This window comes from Aquarana catesbeiana, linkage group LG06, assembly GCF_042186555.1.
Source record: "Aquarana catesbeiana isolate 2022-GZ linkage group LG06, ASM4218655v1, whole genome shotgun sequence".
Lineage (NCBI taxonomy): Eukaryota > Metazoa > Chordata > Amphibia > Anura > Ranidae > Aquarana > Aquarana catesbeiana.
Genome location: NC_133329.1, coordinates 92,345,626 through 92,368,790, shown reverse-complemented (window position 1 = coordinate 92,368,790; position 23,165 = coordinate 92,345,626). Strand labels below are relative to the sequence as shown.

Sequence of the window (23,165 nt, the reverse complement as noted above, 5' to 3'; positions counted from 1 at the left end):
TGTAAAATGACAGTATGCAAATAATGTTCAAACACAACAATAAAACAATAATACAAAGAACAAATAAAATTAAATAGACTTTCCTAAATAACCCACCCCACAAAAAAAAAAAGAAAAAGAAAAAAAAAAGAAAAGCACACTCTAAATAACAACAAATCAAATAAATAGGTTAATAGATTTTTTTTTCAGTCAATTTTTCATTACAAAACAAATTAGAAATCTTGCCAGGAATTGGGTTCACTCATGCTAACCGATTAATTGTTGTCTCAGAATGTTACAGGCTTTACTCTGACAGACGCCAACATCCAGGTACTTGGTCAGTTGAACTGTGACCTGAACGGCACTTTCATCGAGAATTCCTCAGGATCAGGCACTTTACTCTCATACTTGTCTCAGTGTAAATCCTTCACTGATACTCAACAGACCTCCCTCCAAAAAGTTCTCAGTGCAAACTCCATATTTGGGTAAGTACAACATTTTTTAAGTATTTTGTTCAGGGCTAAAGTATAAATGGTTCAAAAATATTATTGCTGATCAGGTAAATATAAAGAATGTTCTATAGAACCAAAAGGTAGCTAATGTACTGAAATAGATCTGAATTGCTGGGGAGATCAGATTACATACACTGCAGACTTATGCCCCGTACACACGGTCGGATTTTCCGATGGAAAATGTCCGATCGGAGCATGTTGTCGGAAATTCCGACCGTGTGTGGGCTCCATCGGACATTTTCCATCGGATTTTCCGACACACAAAGTTGGAGAGCAGGAGATAAAATTTTCCGACAACAAAATCCGTTGTCGGAAATTCCGATCGTGTGTACACAAATCCGACGGACAAAGTGTCACGCATGCTCAGAATAAATAAAGAGATGAACGCTATTGGCCACTGCCCCGTTTATAGTCCCGACGTATGTGTTTTACGTCACCGTGTTTAGAACGATCGGATTTTCCGACAACTTTGTGTGACCATGTGTATGCAAGACAAGTTTGAGCCAACATCCGTCGGAAAAAATCCTAGGATTTTGTTGTCGGAATGTCCGAACAAAGTCCGACCGTGTGTACGGGGCATCACACACAAGTAGGATACAAGAAGGACACATTTTAGCCATTTTATTTTCAAATTTTGGATTCGGTGGTAAGTAAGACCATTTTAATGCTGTCTGTTGAGACTTCTTCCCACTTCCCTTTTTCTGACGATTTTAATTAAATATATGAAAGTTTTGCCTGTAGTTGGGCTTTCTTGCACACAGCTTCAGGGCATGTAAAGTGGCAGCTGAGGTTGTGTGCAAAGAAATGCTGCTGATATTAGTCTGAACTCTCTTTTCTTAAGCCTCGTACACACGATTGGATTTTCTGCAGACAAAACCTCGGACTTTTGTCCAAAGGCGCGTGCCTGGATTTTGTCTTGCATATAAATGGCAAGGAATTGTCGTCCAACAAACACAAACGTAGTGGCATACTACATGGTTTTTCAGCTCTTTAGCGCCACCCTTTGGGCTCCTTCTGCTAATTTCGTGTTAGTAGAAGTTTGGTGAGTGTTGATTTGTGCTTTTCATTTCGCGCTTTTCAGTTCATTTCTGAACAGCCGCTCGTCAACCAGACACGTTGCGGAATCGGAGGAGATAACGTGTTATTTATTATTGGCCTTGGGGTTATTGCTTTGACCCAAGTCCAGTCCTGGAACAGAAGGAGGAGGAGTTCTTGGACCAAAAATTGGCTGCTTTATTAATCGTGACCAATTATGTCACATGCCTTTGCTGTGGGAGCTCCAGGAGAATAATAATGATTTTCAGAATTATCTCCGCATGACGGACCCCTGCTTTCACCAACTCTTGGCATTGCTGACCCCCTATATTAAAGCGGAGTTCCTTCCGTTTTTTAGTTTATTAAAAGTCACCAGCTACAAAAAGCATACCTGCTGACTTTTAATAAACCGACACTTTCCTGTCCCACGGTCCAGCGATGTGGCCGCCCGGAGGCTAGCTCCTCTCCCCCTCCTCTCCTCGGCGCCGTCATGGTAAATGTGGGCACCCAGGCCGTGACAGCTTACGGCTTCACGGCCAGGCGTACACTGCGCATGCGTGAGCCGCGCTGCACTCTCCTATTGGCCAGCCGATCTTCTGGGACCTGAGTTGTGTCCCAGAAGGTTGCTGGCAGGGAGGGGCCGGCTAGGGCGAGGGGAGGAGTCACCTAGGCGACCGAAGATAGGAAGCAGAAAGTGGGACAGGAAGTCCCACGAAAAAAAGGGCACACGCTCCCCCCCAAAAAAAATGAAATGCCAAATGCGCCATGTCAGGGGGCGAGGAGAGCTTAAAGTGGAAGTTCCACTTTTGGGTGGAACTCTGCATTAAGAAGCAGGACACATGCATGAAGCTTTTATTTTATTTTTTGGTTGAATAATGATTGGATTTGGTATATTTTCTATATTTTTGGATGCATAGAATGCACTTTTTGGTTAGATTCTATTGGCAGATACAATGTCTAATTTTATTCGTTTTCTTTTTTTAAATGCACAATAAAAAAAATTGTGTAGAATAATACTTGGCTATGTTTTTTACTTCAAATGACAGTTTGGGAGTAGGCAGTTACATTTAAAAAAATACAATGTAAAATTGACAACGGACACCAATATAGTTGTATCTTTGATCTTAAAAACTACGGATAATGGTGTTGTGGTAACTTGTACCAAACAAAAAAAAATAACAAGCATAATACGGTAATATTATTCTTGATATCACTAGATAAAAAAAAGCCTTTGAAAATTCCTTTGCAATATCTCCATCAGTATCACCAGCAAAGCAGCTTCATTATTATCCCATTAAAGAAGAAGAGAATTGTGCGCTGCATTTGGAGATTTCATAATTTGCTGCGTCACGAATGTTAATTCTCCATTACGAACGCTGGTTTACAAGACCGCTTCTGGCTCTTCCTTGCTGCCGAGCATGCGTGTTTGTACTTTGGACGGACTTGTGTACACGCGCTCGGAAAATCCGACGTCAGACATTTGTCCGCAAAAAATTTTAAAGCCTGCCATCCATTTGTCCGCACAAAATTCGACAACAATTGTCCAATGGAGCATGCACACGGTCGGATTTTCCGCCAACAGCCTGACATCACACAATTCCCGTTGGAAAATCCGATCGTGTGTACGAGGCTTTAGGCGCGAAGGGGTTAAAGAAATAATTGCCCAGAGATAGGAAATAAAACACTATTATCATAATAAATAAGATATGATGTTTGATTGGATGGCAGGGTCTCTTTTAATGAATGATGCCAGGCCTGGCCATCAAAATTTTTATTTATTTATTTATTATCTGAAAACTTTGTGGTTAATTTATTCTGTTTTTATTTGACTCTATCAAGGAATTCATCCACCTGGACGCCAGACACACTTAATTCACTTGGAGGAATAGTAGCAATTTTAAGCCAATCCACAATAGGAGCTATTCCCACAGTAAGTATGGGGAATAAGGGTCTATAATTGTTATTATCTCATTAGTAGGCTCAGAATTGTATGCAACTCTGATGTTTGCCAAAAAGGCTAATGCGTTTGGAGTTTTATAGATATAAAATGCATATAAACTCAACAACTTGGTCTGTTTGGTCTGTTATTTACAATTACAAAAGCATTTTTTATAGTTATTTGATAAGTGCAAATATCCCCGTTGTCCTGGCCAGAATTCCAGTGAGATTGAAAGTACCTGTGCACTTTGCCATTTGCCCTGCCCATCCTCTGAGAACTACAAAACACACCACCCCTCACCTCCGTAGCGTGGGGGGGGGGGTTGTGTAGTTCACAGAGGATCGATGGGCAGAGCAGAGTGCACAGCCGTTGCATCTGAGGGAAATCCTGAAAACATGACCTGTTGGGGCGCCTTGAGGACTGGAGTTGAGAAACACTGCGCTAGACGCGCCCTATTTAAGTGAATACAATCACGCAGTTGTGGTGCGGTTGAAATGCAGTGCGGATGGATTCCCCCAAAACAAAATTAGCCATCCAGGAAAGGCACATTGCCTCCAAACCTCTTGTTAACCAGCTTTGAAAAGCAATCCAACACAGATGGCTTTTCAGAGCTGTAAAAAAAAAAAAAAACAGCTGTCCGTGTGAACGAGGCCTTACTTGATGCAACTTAGTAAGAAAGTCAGAAGCAGGTCGGAAGATACTCAGAAGCATTTTCAACCGATCTTATGCACTGATCACTGAAGCACCAAAACTGACCAGGGATGCATTGGGTGCACCTAAAGATTTGTTGCACATGCTCTCACACTCTTTATCTAATTTTAATTTAATCTCACAAATTTTTCTTATTCTTGACAGGTAAATTTTAATTCCTGGATGAAGACTGCTGTACAAAATTCTGCCTACTCAAGGGATCAGTTTGCTACCTTGGTGAAATACCGTGCTTCCTCCAGATCACGACGTGCTGCAAGTGAGTGTAGTAAATGTAGTCAAAATCGATGGAACCATTGAGGTTTTGCCTTGGATGAATTAAAGGTTTTTAGGGGCCCATTCATAGCTATGCGTTTTAATGTACATGCACAGGTTTTCCAATGTTATTAACTGCTTGCCGACCAGCTGCCACAGTTTTATTGCGGCAGAATGGCATGGCTGGGCGAAACAACGTTACCCTCCGTCGCTTCGTCTTTTGGCCACTAGGGGCGCGTCGCCAGAGGGGCGCGCTGCCGGAGGCGGGCGTGCGGCTGGAGACGCACACACGCACCCACAGTGTGTACTCGGAGCTGATGTGAAAGCACGGCGGGTGCAATGACCGCCGGGCTCCCGCGATCGCTCGTGACAGAGCGAGAACCGGGATCTGTGTGTGTAAACACACAGATCCCGGTTCTTTCAGGGGAGAGGAGACAGATTGTGTGTTCATATTAAGTATGAACACCGATCTCTCTCTTCCCCTAGTCAGTCCCATCCCCCCCCCACAGTTAGAACGCACCTAGGGAACACAGTTAACCCCTTGATCGCCCCCTAGCGTTAACCCCTTCCCTGCCAGTGACATTTATACAGTAATCCGTGCATTTTTATAGCACTGATCGCTGTATAATTGTCAATGGTTTCAAAAATGTGTCAAAAGTGTTCGATGTGTCCGCCATAATGTCGCAGTCCCAATAAAAATCGCAGATCGCCATCATTACTAGTAAAAAAAAGAAAATAGTAATAAAAATGCTATAAATCTATCCCCTATTTTGTAGACGCTATTACTTTTGCGCAAACCAATTAATATACGCTTATTGCATTTTTTTTTTCCAAAATATATATAGAAGAATGCATATTGGCCTAAACTGAGGAAACATTTTTTTTTGATAAAAAATGTGGGATATTTATTACAGCAAAAAGTAAAAGATATTGTGTTTTTTTTTCAAAATTGTTGCTCTTCTTTTGTTTATAGTGCAAAAAATAAAAAATGCAGAGGTGATCAAATACCACCAAAAGAAAGCTCTATTTGGACGTCAATTTTGTTTGGGTACAGCATCGCACGACCGCGCAATTTTCAGTTAAAGCAACGCAGTGCCGTATTGCAAAAAAATGGCCTGGTCATTGAGCAGCCAAATCTTCCGGGGCTGAAGCGGTTAACGGTGCTAGTTCATATTTGTGCGATGTGGTGACCTGCATTGTCCAAAAAGGTGCTTGTCCATTTTTAATGCCTCAATATGGGTTATAGAGACTGTTGATGGGAACGGAAGCACAACGATGACCAAGGTCCTGCCCATAGCAATAACAAATGCTGGAAGAAGCGGAAACATAAGTGTGAAGCCAGCCTTAAGCAAGCCATGGATTGTACAACTTTCCGTGGTGGAAGGAAAGAAAATTGCTCAACACAGTCAATGTGGATGGGGAATCCCTCCCACAGTGCTATTGTGTTCTGCTGACAGGGAGTCTTCCAACCGCCAGCAGTGATCACATGCAAAAAATCAGACAGGCTGGTTGTACTGAAGTTGATTGACGGATCAGTACAACCAGCCTGCCCATAGATGGATCAAATCTTGGCTGTTCACTGCTGACCCGGCCGTGATGTAATTCATCTATGGTCGACTCTAAAGTAGAATTGTAGATGGAATCTGTGATATTCTTCTTTTTATTGTAGGTTGCCCAAGCGGCAAGCAGATTACAGCTAGCAATGTGAACGATCCTCTCCTCCCGCTGAATTACAATGCCGCTGATCTGGATGCCTGCTTAGATAATGACACTCTTACAAATTACCTGAACATCTTGAGCAATTTGGCGTTCACAAGTGAGCAACTGCAAGTCCTAAAGAATAGACTTGATGTGGTGAGTGTCTATCAGTTTTTATATATCTGTTTAAATGATATCTGTTGCAGGAACCCAAAGTTATTGCCATTATGTGCAAGTATAAACGGCATAATTGCACATTATGGTGGATATAAGCCACCCATACACAGAGTGAATTACTTACAGGCGCCACTCCATCCGACATCATTCTATCTGAAAATCAAAGGTGGAAAATTATTGGTTGATCAGTGACTGCAGCCAATCAGCCGGACAATAGGCAGCTGGATGAAAGAAATCTAAGCATGTATGGCCAGCCTGTAGCATGCTCTTCTCCAGTGATACGAGGTCTACAATCCCTCGCCTTGCTCCATTTATGGATGCTGGCATCTTCCTTCAGCCTCTTTTGGTTCAGCTATTGGACAGTCACTGGTGAAGTGTATGGTAATCAGGGTAGCCATCAGAAATTTTGGGCCCCCTTACACCGATTTAGGCCTGGGCTCCCCCGGGCCAATATTCCACGGGGCCCGCCCACTGGCCACCCCACCGAATCCGCCCACTGGCCATCCAACCGAGTCCTTCGGTGCACCCACTTTTTTTTAACACTCTTATCCCAATGTATCCCCATACCCACCCTGAATTATCCACACCCCTCTCCAGGAGAGGGATGGATGATTCAGGGTGGGGATGGGGATACATTGTGGAGAGGGATGGATGATTCTGGGTGGGGATGAGGATAATGGAGTTCAGTGGCGACTGGTGCTCTATCAGTAGGGGCAGAAGATGGACCTGACCCCCCCACCCCCCATTTCTCTAACACGTCACCACCCGCCATTCACCCCCCCCCCACCCTGGCTCCCCAATCCTGTGTTGAAGATAATAGGGGGCTCTGTGCAGGCTCCATGCCCAGGGATGCCAGATGAGGTTGGCGGCAGGTGGGGATCGATGTCGGTGTGGATCGATGAGGTGTCCAAGGTGTCACAGGGGGCGTTCAGTGTGTGCTCCTCTCTTCCGCAGCTACAGGAGGAGCTGATAGCACTCTGCATGGAGGGGCCCGAGGATTGGACTTGGCGGCTGGTGGGTCAGTCTCTCAGTCCTTCGCCGTGCGTCTCCTTCCTCCTCAGCCAATGGGATAGCTTCACCTTTTGACCAATAGGGAAATGGGTCCACAACCCACTTCCTGATTGGCTAGGAGGAGAATCAGTGTTACAATAGCGAATATTCATGTAGATTAGGGGGCCGGATGCATGGATAGGGGTGTCGGGGCCCCTAATGGATGGGCCGCCACTGAGAGTTACATTGTGAAAATGGATGAGGATGATTTTGGGTGGGGATGAGTTACATTGTGAAGAGCCTCTCCACAACTCTCATCCCCACCTAAAATCATCCTCATCCATTTTCACTGGTCCAATCCAATCTACAGCACAGCAGAACGTCACTGCGCACTGGAGACTTACCCTCTGTGCTGCTCTCTGTCTCGTATCTGTAATGCATGCACCTGAGAGGGCTGTGTCCACTCCCACCACTGACAAGACTGACCACACCCCCTCCTCGAGTCCCGTCCCACCCCGCCTAATTACAATACTAGTAACCTAGCGGCAGGCTCCGCCTCAACAGTGACGGAAGCAGAGCCAGTGCAGGATCACCTTCAGGGAGGGAGGAACGCGGAGAGTAGGAGACAGGCGGCGGCTTCTTGTGCATGTGTTATTCTCTATTGCGGGTGCCACGAGGCCAGCGGCTGCCTGCTGTGCTAAGTCTAATGCCGTGTACACACAAGCGGATATTCCATCGGAAATGGTTTGGATGGTTTTTCTGACGGAATTCCGCTCAAGCTTGCCTTGCATACACACGGTCACACGAAAGTTCTCTGAACTTTCGACCGTCAAGAACGCAGTGACGTACAACACTACGACGAGCCGAGAAAATGAAGTTCAATACTTCCGAACATGTGTCGAATTGTTTCCGAGCATGCGTAGGAATTTTGCGCGTCAGAATTTGTACAGACGATCGCATTTTGCTTCCGGGAATTTCGCCAGCAAAAGTCCGATGGAGCATACACATGGTCGCATTTTCCGACCAAAAGCTCTCATCAGTCTTTTGCTGGCTGAATTTCCAATTGTGTACGCGGCATAACAGTTTCATTCATTAAACTGCTGTACGGCGGGCCCCTTGGGACGCTCGGGCCCCTTACAAGTGTGTTGCCTGTACCCCCCTGATGGTGGCCCTGATGGTAATGACCCAGAGGTGTACACTGAAATGAGCATGCACCGCATGTACAGTACATTGTTTAAACATTTAAAAGCAGACAGATAAGCATTAATTTTTAATTTTAACATTGGCTCCACTTTAACCAGGAGGTTGGGGCTACTTCTTCTACTGGCTAGTTTACAAATCTCTAAACTTAAAACAGAAAAATATATTTTTGAGAGATCGACTTGCCCAAACCAAGATTCCACCTTGATCTGAAAAGTACCTGCCTTTTCTAGTGTGTCCACTTCTGGTGGGAGGTGTCTCCATCCTCTTTTACGCAAAGTAAAATAATACAGGGCTGGAAATGGAGCCTAAAGAAAGAAATGACTTGGGTTATAAAAACCTCAGGAGTTAATGTTTTATTAAAATAAGGCTGCTAGAGAAATGTTATACAAATGTTCATTGGAGGACACAGCAAACCTCTTGTAGCATAAGTTCTGTCACTCAGGGGATGGACGCTAAGCTGAAGTAGACAAACTTTGCTTTTCCCCTTGAAAGCTGTACCCATGGGAAGTTAGAGCCAAGTTTTAGTTTGGTATCCTATTAGGAAGGACATTATTGCAGACTTTGGCAATGTTGTCACACTTTCAAGGTTCAAGCAGCCATGTAGTATAGAAGACATTGAGCAAACAAAGAAAAAGATACAAAAAAAAAAAAAAAAAAAGCAGGCACTGAATAAAAGGGTTTTATTCAGTATTCAAATAGACTTATCAGAACAATTTAAACAAAACTGACAACCACCCCAATTTAGAGCTAGCTTTAAAGTAAGGTGCACATGGAAGGGCATTGCACAGTACAAACAAAACAAAATATATTTCCCAACACACTTACCATCTAGCCAGCAAAACAAATGACACTGTCAACTGGTAATCTGCATTAAAAAGAGATTTTACTTTCAAAACATTTGCAAATATAAGTGGAAGCCATGAAAACCCCTGTGTATAGTGTGGTCTTAACTCTAAATTAAAGCAGAACTCTGGGATTTTCACAAAATCCCCCATTAGTACACCCCCCCCCCCAAAAAAAAACACTAAACACTAAACAGTCATTACATTTGTGAAATTTCTTACCGTGTAGCCTCCCTGGCGGTATGATTATGTCAGATTTTTGCGTCCCGTAAGCGGTACAATTATTTTGCATAGAAATTTGTCGTTTTATATTATAGGCCTGTAATTCTTAGCAATAACACACTTAAATCTGTCCACCAAGAGTCTAGTAGATATCCCGGGTATGATGAAGTTTGAAACACAAAATCATAAATTATAATATAATAAATAAATATAAATAGTTATAAAAAACAATAATGTAATAGTAATAAAATTTATTTCCCCACGATTCACTATCGCTCAATTCTGCAAGTGTTCTAATTTACTATCGCTGTTTTCTATCTGGTCTAAAACCACTTTTGACGTACAGGGGCACTTTTTGGTTGCTATGGACAATCTCAAGTTTAATATAATATAATATAAAACTGCATGCAGGGCATTGGACAAAGCACTGGGGACAAAAGGAATGTGAAATAATTTCATACAGTAATGTAATCTGTAAGATTACAGTGCACTGTACGTATTATGATTTTTTACTTTTTTTTAATTTGTCCCGGGCTCCGCCCCCGTGCGTTGCGACGCTCGCAGGGAACAGAGCCCGAAACACAGAGGCTTCGGGAGGAGGACAGAGCCCACGGACACAGTAGGGGGACATCGCAGGATCCTGGGGACAAGGTAAGTATACCGCACCAGGATCCTGCAATGCAATCCCGAGTGTGGCTCGGGGTTACCGCTAATGGTGCTGAAATTTAACCCCGAGCCACACTCAGGAAAACCGCCAGGGAGGTTAAGAGATATGACTGATTTAATTTTCAGGAAGTCAGCTCTGTGATTCAGAAAATGCTTCATCTTTTCTGGCAGGGAGGATCTTTTAGAACAGTGATTGCATCATATCCTCTTCTCTCTCTCTCTAACTGTAATCAGACTACATTTCCCATGAATCCTTGGGATGGGAGTGAATATGGGAGGTACATTAGGCTTGTACATGTAAATGTGAACTCGCCCACTGCCACATAAATCACACCCCCCATTCTGCAACCAGCAAGCCATACATAACACACGGTATGATAGGTTACAGCCTTATAAATACAAAGCATTTTAATATGAATGCAAACCAGTGCAACGTGTCAGTGTCCACCAGTGCCAAATGTCAGGGACCACCAGAGCCAAATGTCAGAGACCACCAGAGCCAAATATCAGGGACCACCAGAGCCGAATGTCAGAGACTTCCAGAGCCAAATATCAGGGACCACCAGAGCCGAATGTCAGAGACTTCCAGAGCCGAATGTCAGGGACCAACAGAGCCAAATGTCAGAGACTTCCAGAGCCAAATATCAGGGACCACCAGAGCCAAATGTCAGAGACTTCCAGAGCCAAATATCAGGGACCACCAGAGCCAAATGTCAGAGACTTCCAGAGCCAAATATCAGGGACCACCAGAGCCGAATGTCAGGGACCAACAGAGCCAAATGTCAGAGACTTCCAGAGCCAAGTATCAGGGACCACCAGAGCCAAATGTCAGGGACCACCAGAGCCAAATGTCATGGACCACCAGAGCCGAATGTCAGGGACCACCAGAGCCGAATGTCAGGGACCACCAGTGCCAAATGTCAGGGACCACCAGTGCCAAATGTCAGGGACCACCAGAGCCGAATGTCAGGGACCATCAGAGCCGAATGTCAGGGACCACCAGAGCCGAATGTCAGGGACCACCAGTGCCGAATGCCAGGGACCACCAGGGACCACCAGAGCTGAATGTCAGGGACCACCAGAGCCGAATGTCAGGGACCACCAGTGCCGAATGCCAGGGACCACCAGACCTGAATGCCAGGGACCACCAGGGACCACCAGTGCTGAATACCAGGGACCACCAGTGAAGCATGTCTGTTTCACCAGTGCAGCTTCTCAGGGACCACCATTACAGAGCGGGGATTATTATTAGAAATCAGTTGTATGACACAACGGGGATGTCCCACTGTGTCAGGTATTGTATATGAGAACATTGATCACTGATGTCCACCTCCCGGTATTGTAATTGACAGTGCACTGTGCCAATACCGGAAGGAGGCAGACATCAGCTATCGGTGTTCTCATATACAATACCTGACACAGTGGGACATCCCCGCTGTGTCATACAACTGCATAGCACCCAACTGTCCCTGATTTCGAGGGACTGTCCCTGATTTGGAGCAATGTCCCTCTGTCCCTCTTTCCCCCTCATTTGTCCCTCATTTTGGTCTGATCTATATAGTTGTAAATAAAATGCACTTTTTATCTTTCAAAAAGTGTTTCCCAGTGCTAAACCTTTCATCCAACTTCTAAATTGCTGCATTTGTAAATTTTTAAAGCCAATATAAAAGGAATAGTTGTGGATTTAATTAACCTTTTTTTTGGTTAATTCTCCTTTAAGGGGGTGTGGCAGAGGGGTGTGTCCGATGCCTACATACGTTTGCTAGTAGGTGTCCCTCATTCCCATCTCAAAATGTTGGGAGGTATGCAACTGATTTCTAATAATAATCCCCGCTCTGCACAGAGATAGCAATAGCGGGGTGCCGGTGCGCCTCGGGGCGGAGTGGAGGGGCGGATTGCTGGCAGGGAGGAGGAGGGAGGAGAGAGAAGAAGGAGGACACCTCCTTTATGGGTGGCACAGACCGGAGGCTGTGAGACCCATTCCACCCACTACATCTCTGCTTCCTCCCTGCTCATTTTCAGAGGACTACAACTGGGCGTGTCAGACCGCTGGCTGAGCTCAGGAGAGGGATAGCAGCCAGCGGTCTCACAAACAGGATGTCAGCAGGCAATAAGCAACAGTTTTTCAGCAAGTCCAGCAGCCTATTGCAGAGGAACTACAGAGCTCAGAAGAACATGAATGGCAAAGTTGGGGAAGGTAGGAGATCAGCAACAAGGACATGGAAAAAATGTTTTGCTCGGAGTTCTGCTTTAAGGGAAGGTATGTCTGGAAGCAGCCCATTATTCCTTAGTTTACTGGAATTGGCATAGGGAGCTTCTGGTGTATGCTTTGGTGAGCTTCTGGTGTATCCTTGCTCCTTTAAAGGGAATGGGCATACTTGCCTTTAATTTATCCATTGCTATACTATATATTCTCCAAGATTTCGCCTAGCAGTAAGAAGGGTCGCTGGTTCGAATCCCAACCACGACACTACCTGCCTGGAGTTTGCATGTTCTCCCTGTGCCTGCGTGGGTTTCCTCCGGGTACTCCGGTTTCCTCCTACACTCCAAAGACATGCTGGTAGGTTAATTGGATCCCGTCTAAATTGTCCCTAGTATGTATGAATGCGAGTTAGGGACCTTAGATTGTAAGCTCCTTGAGGGTAGGGACTGATGTGAATGTACAATGTATATGTAGTACGCTATATAAGTACCTGAAATAAATAAATAAATAAATAAATAAGATGGAGATTCTCAAAGATTAAAGTTAGGAGCACACATAGGGTCCTTAGTGAAGCAGTGCGGCTTTCACATGCAGTATATTTTCAAATGTTGTGCAACTAAAACCCTTGCTTTTAACCCAAATTGTAATGCAGCGTACACACGAGCGGACTTCTCGTCGGACTGAACTCCGAAGGACTTTTCAATGGAGTTCCAACGGAGTTCCGACGAAACGGACTTGCCTACACAGGATCCCATTAAGGTCCGATCGTTTCGAACGTGATGGCGTACGACCGGACTAGAAAAGGAAGTTCAATAGCCAGTAGCCAATAGCTGCCCTTGCGTTGTTTTCGGTCCGTCGGACTAGCATACAGACGAACGTTTTTTTCGATAGGTATCAAGTCCGTCGGAAAGATTTGAAACATGTTCTATTTCTAAGGTCCGTCAGATTTTTTGACAGAAAAGGTCCGATGAAGCCCACACACGATCGTAATGTCTGACGGCTTCGTTCCGTCAGACCTTTTCTGCAGGAAAGTCCGCTCGTGTGTACGCGGCATTAGACAGTGTAATTTGTTTTTTGCTTGCTGGTAAGTGTACTAGGAAAATATTTGTTTTGTTTGTTATTAGAAGACTACTCTCTTATTATGTCTCATACATCTTTCCTACAGATCTATCCTGGAGGTTACCCAGAAACTGTTATAAGCAACCTGGGAGCCATCAGCTTCCTGTGTTCATCAGCCGATATTAACAAATGGAATATCACCTCCGTAGACATTTTGGGAAGTTTGCTGACAGCAGGACCACCAAACAACCTGGTAGGTAGAAGGTTATGAGCTACTTCTGTGACAGCAGAGTCCTGGCTGTCCATAAAACTCCAACATCTACTTATTATCATACTAACTGCAGGTCCAGGGTTCTGGGTGAAATATAAGACCAAGTCATGCACTTCTTCCATGGCAGGATCTTGGGGTGGTGCTATTGTTAAAACAGTGGCAAACAGCAGCCAATCACAAAACAGATTACTTTAAGGGAACCTGTCATTTTGTTTAAAGTCCAACTGCTGTCATAGTGTATATTTGAGTAACATGTGCAGAAAAACAGTGTTTTGCATATGTCATACATTCTATTCAGCTTCACTGTTAGCAAAAAAATTTAGGCATGGACAACATGCTGCAGAGAGCTATGTGTGAGAGCAGTGGTCTCTCTGCAATGGTCCAGCATGTCCTCTTTCTTAACTCAGACCAATAGCTGCGAAAAGATGTAACTCTCACCCCTTAAAAAAAGTTTGGGCTGAAATTTTACTATTTAAGCTCAATTGTAAGTCTAGGCAGCGTGCTCTGTGTGAGCAGAAGTCTGACACCTCCCACCCCCACTAAGCCAGACCAGACAAGTTTTGCAATCAGCAGTGAGTGTAAACTTTGCAGGTTTCACAGCTTTAAAAAAAATGCATTATTTATGCAAAATACATTGCTGCTCCATTGACTTTTTTCCTTGCTTTATTTTCAGGCTCAGATTATCATTACACGATATATTAATTTGGGTAACCCATTGAGTGGAGCTGCGATCAACGCCATTAGCAGCAAATACATATGTCTCTTGAGTTCAACGCAGCTGAATCTCATCACATCAACTGCTCTAAGGTCAGTGAACTTTCTATAACACAGCAGGGCAGTCCAAAATTCATTTGTTTGGCATATATCTCGCAATGTATTAGAAGTATGTAAAACATATACTTTTAATAATGGAGAGCAGATACCATAATCCATAGGACACTACATTGTTTACTGCCCACTGCACTTTTGACATCATTGATAAAATACTGGCCATGCTGTTAAGCCTGCGGTGTCCTTCAGAATGTTCTCTGCAAAGTGTCCTAGAGAATACTCTGTGATCGGAGAAAAACAAGGTCACATGACTTTGACAGGTGATCTCTTCTTCCCAGTATGCTTTTTTTTTGCCCATTCAATAAAGTGTATGAAGCTTCCCCTGCAGAAAGCTGCAACCAATGTTATGGAGATCATGCTGAAGATTATGCTTGAGCCAACAAAAGATTACCAGCCACCAATAAATAAAAGAGGCTAATATCTATCCTACAACTAAAATATTAATTTTGGGTAGATACTGTACATCCTTTGCATGCAAAGTCATTTGACACTTTGATGCTTTAAATTTCTATTCCTAAACTTAATTCATTATATGTTATGTTATGTTATATCTTATGTTCTCCCCTTACTATTGGCAGTGATGCCCAACCTCTAGACATATCAATCTGCAGCCAGTCGGTGAAGGATGCTCTGTATAGTATAGCGAAGACATCCTATCAGGACCAAACATCTTCCTATTACAACCTGATAAAGCCGTACCTACGTAAGTAACATGGCTAGGACAGTTCACTTGAGGAACAGCTGGTGATTTGCTGACTCTATTCTATGAGGGTTGGGGAAGGTAACTGGTGGACGATGGTCTTAGGGATTGTGTACATGGGCATCAAAATCAGAAGCAAGCAAAGAACACTTAGTGTCTTCAGGTGTATTCAACTTAAATGGGATTGGTCACTATAAATGTAATGGCCCTGACATGGAATGTAGGATGTGTGTAATATATTTGTGATGCCCTTGATCAGCAGTTATTTTTAAATAATGTTTATTTAACTTTTAAAATGTTATTATGGTAGAAGAAGCTCCAATTCACATGTGCACTTAATGTGCACTTATAAACTGTTCCCAGTGACAACAACTGAACCATATAGACTGCAAAAGGCAATGCAACACTACTCAAAAGTATTTACTGCCATATTGGGTGGGGCTTTTTTAATTGCCTAAGACTGATCAAACAAAATATCTGTGTGTGTCAGAGAACCGATCTGGACAACATTTTTATATATATATATAGATATAGATATCTATATCTATATCTATATCTATATCTATATATCTTTTTTTTTAATCAGATACTTTTTTTATTGAATTTTTTTTTTAGCAATTTACAGCAAAACTAATACATACAAAACATGCCCACTGAACATATAAAATTGCAACTAAACACAAAACAAAATTTTCAGTTGATCATAAAAGTGCTTAATGATCCTGTTCTGATGTCAGGGGCTCAGTGGAACAAGGAAGTGTTAGAAAATCTTCTCAAAGAATACACAGGTGGCAACAAAACATATTTTCAAGTAAACTGGAAAAACGCTAGATCGTATGTAAGGTTTCCTGCATCCTTCTATTACTGTGACCCTTGGCGCTTCATTTCTTGTCTTGGTTTTACAGAGGTGTCACTGGGACACAAACTAAAGATAAAGAGACAAAAATAAAATCTTGCCAGAAGCTCTAACCCATTTTCATTCTCACAGTAAAGACTCTTTCCCCAGGGAATGTGACTTCTGGATTGGCCAATTTTGTCAGCCAATCAGCATTAGTATTGAGAAGTCACCTACCCTGAGGTAGTAAGCTGTTGCCAGTGGATTTAAAAATGTTTGGGCCCATTCAACCTTAAGCATTCTGATGCATTCTTAAGCATTCTGTTGCAGTACGTTATTATTAACGTATATTATGGAACACTATAGCATTCATTGGGTCAAGGCAACCCAGTCATTATGAATGAACTACTAATGCACAACAACAGATAAAAAACACACATGATCCTTTTTTACTAATGCTGATCACCACACAGTTTATGTGTTGAGGTGTGTTGTGGTGTGTTGGGCTCCACTGTAAAATGTGTTAGAATGCCAATTTACAATGAATGGCACCCCAATACACTGCAACATAGAACAGGCGTGCTGTCATGTTTTGTGGTAAGGTGCATTGCTAAAACGCACACGTGTGAGTGGGTCCTTAAGGCAAGAGATAAGAGTGATATAAAACTGTATTGTTGGGTAATGTGAGTGCTACTAAGTTCACCCATTCATAACATACACCCCGTAAGATCCAATTCAAATGTGAACCTCTGCTCTTCAAGAGGAGGGCCAGTCAAAAAAAAAAAAAATACAAATACTGCAGCTGCTGACTTTTAATTGGACACTTACCTGTCCCAGGGTCCAGCAATGTGGGGGATCGAAGTCCCGCTTGTCTCCCCCTCCGTTCAGCGGCGCCGGCATTGCAACTGTGGGCGCCGGGCTGTGGCTTCACAGCCTGGCACCCACTGCGCACGCGCGAGCGCCGCAGTGCGCCATGATTGACAGGAGGGAGGGAGCAGAGCTGAGCCCTTCCTGTGCCGAGGGAGAAGTGATGTCACCAGCCCAGGCACTGGAAAAGGCAGACTACGAGGGACCCCCTAGCAACAGGCATTTAGAGGTAAGTAAAAAAAATATCCAAATGTTTTTTTGTATTTTTTTTTAAGGATTTTTCATGTAGTTTTTTTTTTGGTGGAACCTCACTTTAAGATTCTTTTCCAACTTTTAGTAAAAAGAGATCAAAGAAATCCATGTATACAAGCCCTTACAAAATGTGTGGTCTTCAATTTTCATAAATTATTGTAAAAGTCTTTTCACAATGGCTGCCATGGACTGTGTGCAAATTGTGGACTGAATGTGTGTTCTGTTCTTTCCACGATTTTTGGTCCTCAGACTATACAAAATATGATGTTGTCTTGTGCCATCCTTACTCCCCTCTTCCACCAAATCTGATATTTTACTTCTTTACAAGTATTAAAAAGAATATGTCAGAATAAATTGTAGAAATTCCTGGTTCATGAATTTGTTACCTTGAAAAGCAAAGAATACTGCAGACAACAAAAGAATGTGAAAGAAAAATCCTCAAGTTTGCAATAAAACCACATTTATAAACGACTACCTTTTATATTGTCAGCTGGTGCGCCATTGGCAGACCTGAAGGCACTCGCCGCCAAAAGTCCCAACATGGATATCTCAACCTTTGTGAGCTTGAACCCGAACTCTGTGGTGGTAAGTGTAAATTACACAATTGCAACCCATTTAGGCTTATTCAAGAAGGCAAAGACCTGTGTGCGAAGTACAGTGACCCAGAGCAACCAATCAGAACTCATCATTACTGATTTGAGAGTGAGGGAATATCTCAAATGTTGAGTTTGAGTTGGACATTTTGTAGATGGACAACTCCTATCCTCATATTGATTAGTGGTTCCAAATTAATAATAATTACTGCATTAGGGAACAGTTATTTGGAAAGATGCTGAGCGTATCTTTTGTGTCTGTTCCCTACTGCAGTACGATAATGGGACAAGGTCCACATCCACTAGATCAATATATGTCCAAAGAGGAGCTGAAACTCCAGCATATAGCTGTATCAAGGGCGCAATTTGCGCTGCTTTATAGTAGTGCATCAGATTTGGATCTCCCAAACCCCCTGCACGCTTCTGTTTGTATAACACTGCTTGATTCAGTCTTGGCCTTGTCGAGCCCCAGACAAATTTAAGACATGTGAGGGGATTGAAACGGGTAGGACTTAAAAAGCATACAGGAGTTTGGGGAGAAGGGTCATCTTGACCATGTGGCTGCGGCCCATGCAAGAAATTATAGACTGATCCCATAATTCCAGTAAACGGGTGAGTGATCTGATAAGGGAGGGGTAGTTAGCCATATATAAGGAATGGTGGATCGGTGTTAAGTTAATCCACAAATAGGAAACAGAGTGTGACCAATGGTATGAGAAGTTTGTGGCCAAAGAATGTTGAATCACATCTGGCAATAAAACATTTAATGCACAGGATTTGGTCTGGTTAACTTGAAGTCCTGACAAGGAGGCAGAACTGTGCAGAAGTGAAAGTAAATTGGAAAGACTAGTATGAGGAGACCTAACGTACACTAAAACGTTGTCGGCGAACAGCGCCAGTTTATGATGCATTCCAGCCAATTCCAACCCCCGAATATCGGGATTCAAGCAGATGTGTTCCGCTAAAGGTTCGAGGGCTATAATAAAGAGAAGTGGAGACAATGGGCAGCCTTGATGCGTCCCACTTGAGATGGGAAATTTAGAGGATTTGTACCCCATATATTTGACCGAGGCCATCGGATGGGAGTACAATGTATCTACCCAACTTAGGAAGGGATCACCCAGGTCTCTATAGTGGAGGACTTCTTTTAGATACTGTCAGGACAAAGTATCAAATTCCTTTCGAAATGTCCAAGGACAATAAAATAAGGGGTATGGATCGACGGTAGGCTAGATGAGTTAAAAGGAGCGTGCAGTGTATATTATCAGTGGCCTGTCGCAGGGGACAAAACCCATTTGATCTTTTGAGACCAGGTGATGCTAAATCCTATTCAAGCGACTGTCCTAAGGAGAGATTTCATCTAAGCTTTTGTATCTACAGGCGGAAGTTAAAGGGTCATCTCCCCCAAGAGACACAGATGGCAAAAAAGCACTGATGGGGCTTTTAACCCCAAAATTTAAAAATTTCACCAGGTTCTCGGAACAGTCTAAATGCATCTTATCTTTTGTCCTACCAGAACCTCACAGTCAGTGATGTAAAGAGCCTGCTTGGCAACAATACAGCCGATCTGCTCAGCCAGTTATCAAGCACGACTGTCAGTCTATGGGTCCAAAACCAGAAACAATCTGACCTTGACACATTGGGCCTGGGTATCGTGGGAGGATTACGGGATATTGCCGCCACTACCGCCACTACCGCCAATACCACCACTACCACCACTACCACCACTACCACCACTACCGCCACTACCACCACTACCAAAGCTAGTAAGTATATTTACCTTCCTTCTATTGAAATCATTATTCAGGATTTATATAGCGTCAACAGTTTGGGCAGTGCTTTACAATGTAGAGGGGGACAGTACAATTACAATAAAGTTCAATAAAAGATAGGAGAGCCTTGCTCATGGAGCTTACAATATAAAGGGAGTGGGGGTGGTAAAAAGAGGTAACAGCTGCGGGGAATGATCTGACGGAGGTGACTCGGGTACAGTTCTTAGGCGGAGGTGGGGTAGGCTTCCCTGAATAAGTGAGCTTTCAGGGATCACCTAAAGGTGGACTGGGTAGGAGCTGACCGGACATACTGGGGCAGGGAGTTCCAGAGGATGGGAGAGGCTCTGGAGAAGTCCTGGAGGTGAGCATGGGAGGAGGTAACAAGGGAGCTAGAGAGCAGGAGATCTTGGGAGGAGCGGCCAGGACAATTTGGGTGATATCTACAGATGGGGTTGGTAATGTAGCTGGGGACAATGTTATGGATGGCCTTGTATGTTGTGGTTAGTACTTTGAATTTTATATGGTGAGGTAGGGAAGCCAGTGAAGGGATTGGCAGAGAGGAACTTCTAATTAAAAAACAGGATTTAAAATGACAACTATGAATTTCTCAGGAATGTCCTAGATTCTAGAGGTCCTTCATCAAGGGAGCGGAGATGTTTAGTTGTTAAACAATGCTATTAGGCTTTTATTATCAAGTCTTAATTGTAAATGACAGGTTAAAGTGTATGTAAAACCCAACTACAAACTTCTCTCATTTGCTCCCCTTTGGTCGGGTAAATATACCATTGAAAATGTTTTGTAATACCTGCTCTATATGTGCAAAAATACCTATTGAGCTTTTCTGTGATATCCCTAATAAGCCCTTCCATTTTTTCCCTTGTATCGCAGAACACCTCATCCCTATTTTGTAGAGCAGGGGTGTCAAACTCAATTTCATCACAAGCCACATCAGCATTATGATTGCCCCTTGTATCTGTAATGCCCCGTACACACGATCGGACTTTCCGACAACAAAACCATGGATTTTTGTTTGATGGTTGTTGGCTCAAACTTGTCTTGCATAAACACGGTCACACAAATGTTGGCCAAAAATTCTGAACGTGAGAACGCGGTGACGTACAACACGTACGACAAGCCAAGAAAAAGGAAGTTCAATAGCCAGTGTGGCTCCTTCTGCTTGATTCAGAGCATGCGTGAACTTTTGTGCGTCGGACTTGTGTACACACGATCGGACTTTCCATCAACAAGTTTTGTTGTCGGAAAATTTGAGAACCTGCTCTCAAACATTTGTGTGCGGAAATTCCGACAGCAAATGTTCGATGGAGCATACAAACGGTCAGACTTTCCAACAACAAGCTCACATCGAACATTTCCCTTCGGAAAGTCCGATCGTGTGTACGCAGCATTAGACTAGATGTCTAGAACGCACCCCCCCCCTTACATCAAATGTCAAGTGCACCCCCATCATCAGAAATCAAGAGTCCCTCACCCTCTCTTACATAGCAATGCACCCCTTACCTTGTGCTGCTGCTGCTGGGAAGAAGCTGGGGGGGGGGAGCTGTAAAGCAGAAAGTGCAGGGTCTGGAGGAGGACCAGAGGAGTGCTGAAGTCTGCTGAATGCTGAGAGCAGGGGAGGTGGAGATGAGGGGGTGCTGCCGCTGCACAGAGAGGCAAAGGATCTAAAGGAGGAGTTCTGTATGCCTCTCTGCTGCTGACTGCTGAGATGGGGGGTGGGGGGGTGGCAGAGATGAGCGTCTCTACGGCTGCTAGGAGAAGATCAGGATCTGGCAGAGAAGTTCTGCTTCCTCTCTGCTGCTAACTGCTGAGACAAGGTGGGGGAGGAGATGAAGGGGTACCACCAGCTGCAGGAGAGGTGTGAGGGCAACATGAAATGGCCTGGCGTTCCGGATGCGGCCCATGGACCTTGTGTTTGACACATGTTGTAGAGTAAGTAGAATTGGAGGTGTTCCACAGTTCAGAAAAGAAAACTGGGCAGGGCTGACACCATTCCTTGTGATTTCCAGGAAAGCCACTGTGTTGTCAGCACACAACAGGAAATGAGGAGCTGAGTGCATTTCTAGGATCAAATTTTTTTTTTCTGTACTTGCATGGCCTTTAAAGGAATGAAACATGGAGAAATGTTCACATATTCCACAGACGTACTGCAAATCATTTTATTTTATTATGCCCCGACATATACCGTACCATAAAGTCTTACATATTAATTTCCATTTCTCTTTGCAGATGCTTCAGTTTTCCTACAGTCCCTGTCTTTTGTCCTGGCTGCTGTGGGGGTCGCCTTTCTTTTCTGAGACACTCAACCTTGAATTGTGTCCAAGGACAGATTCAGTTTAATTATGGACAGCGCAAACCTTAATTATTGCTTCTTTCTTATATATTAAATACGGGGTGGCTTTGAAAGAATTATTATATGTTGTTTGTGGAAATAGCAAAGATTGAAATTATGATATATACCATTTGCCCAAAAAGTGGACTAGTCCTTTAAATCAATATCAGGCACCCCCTTACTTTCTTTTTCTATCATTTTTCCTATGATTTTTACCACATCATACCACTCATTCCATTCTTTGTTCAAGCATTTATATATCTGCATCCAAGGACTCACTAGTGCCTACTAAAGATAATGTAGCTTGTAACATGAATGGAAGTCTGCCCACACATTATACAATTTTCCTTTAACTTTACCAAAACCATATAATATTAGGTCAAATCTAAACACTATTGATTTGTATACAGCCAGGCGGGCCCTTGCAATACATAGTTGAGGGTAAATCTAAAGGAAATTGAATAAGAAAATTGTATAATGTATGGCCAGCCTAACAGAGAGGCATGATTATGAATTTCATCTCAAATGTGTGCACACGAAAGGTGCATATAAGCCTTTAATTAACTGCATTGTAACCTCAGAAGGAATTTGTTTACATGTAAAGATTTATTACGCTGTCAATAAAACAAAGAAAGTGGATTATGTTTGTACAGTTTTAATTGTATTGTGCTGATATCTACATAATGCAGATGCAGAGTATGTGCAGTAAGCCTTGTTTCATTGGCACAAGTTCATGATGTGGTATTATGAGAAATACAGAAGTAGCAGCCATGATGGTTGAATAGTTTTTTTTTTTTTTTTTTGCCAGATAATCATGTGACATATGGAAACATTTGAAGTGAATGTTTATAAAGACTATGGAGACAGAGAGCTAATTTGTTCAAGTTGGAAGGGTGACCTCCTTCTAAAAATACTAGTTGCTACATGGGCAAAGCACAGGTTTACTTTAAGACCAGCCCTTCGTTCATGATGATGCCAGACGTCCCAACCTGCAAAAAACTCATTTCAGGGAGGCGGCGCTTCGCATCCACAAACCCCCCCCCCCGCGCGGCAAAATATTTTTTAAATCGCTTTTTCAATATTTTTTCACAGTGCTTCTGGGGAAGGGGGTGGGTGGTATGTGGCAGTGGACGGTGTCAGTAGTTTTTTTTTTTTTAATAATTTATTTTTTTACAATTTATGGTAGGGCAGGGGAAAGTGGTGTCAGTA

The 23,165-nt window shown here is 43.3% G+C and overlaps 1 protein-coding gene across 2 annotated transcripts in view; it reads left to right on the top strand.

Annotated features, from left to right (window-relative positions):
• MSLN (mesothelin) overlaps positions 1 to 22,595 on the top strand; it is a 105,708-nt gene extending 83,113 nt beyond the window's left edge. For both annotated transcript variants that reach the window (XM_073636437.1, XM_073636438.1), the window contains exons 32-41: positions 271 to 464; positions 3,366 to 3,456; positions 4,321 to 4,432; positions 6,098 to 6,282; positions 13,595 to 13,741; positions 14,433 to 14,566; positions 15,169 to 15,293; positions 17,735 to 17,829; positions 19,354 to 19,603; positions 21,854 to 22,595. In XM_073636437.1, the coding sequence (XP_073492538.1) occupies positions 271 to 464; positions 3,366 to 3,456; positions 4,321 to 4,432; positions 6,098 to 6,282; positions 13,595 to 13,741; positions 14,433 to 14,566; positions 15,169 to 15,293; positions 17,735 to 17,829; positions 19,354 to 19,603; positions 21,854 to 21,921 (1,401 nt within the window). In that variant the 3' untranslated portion in view covers positions 21,922 to 22,595. The remainder of the gene's footprint in view (positions 1 to 270; positions 465 to 3,365; positions 3,457 to 4,320; positions 4,433 to 6,097; positions 6,283 to 13,594; positions 13,742 to 14,432; positions 14,567 to 15,168; positions 15,294 to 17,734; positions 17,830 to 19,353; positions 19,604 to 21,853) is intronic.
• Positions 22,596 to 23,165: the final 570 nt, after the last annotated feature.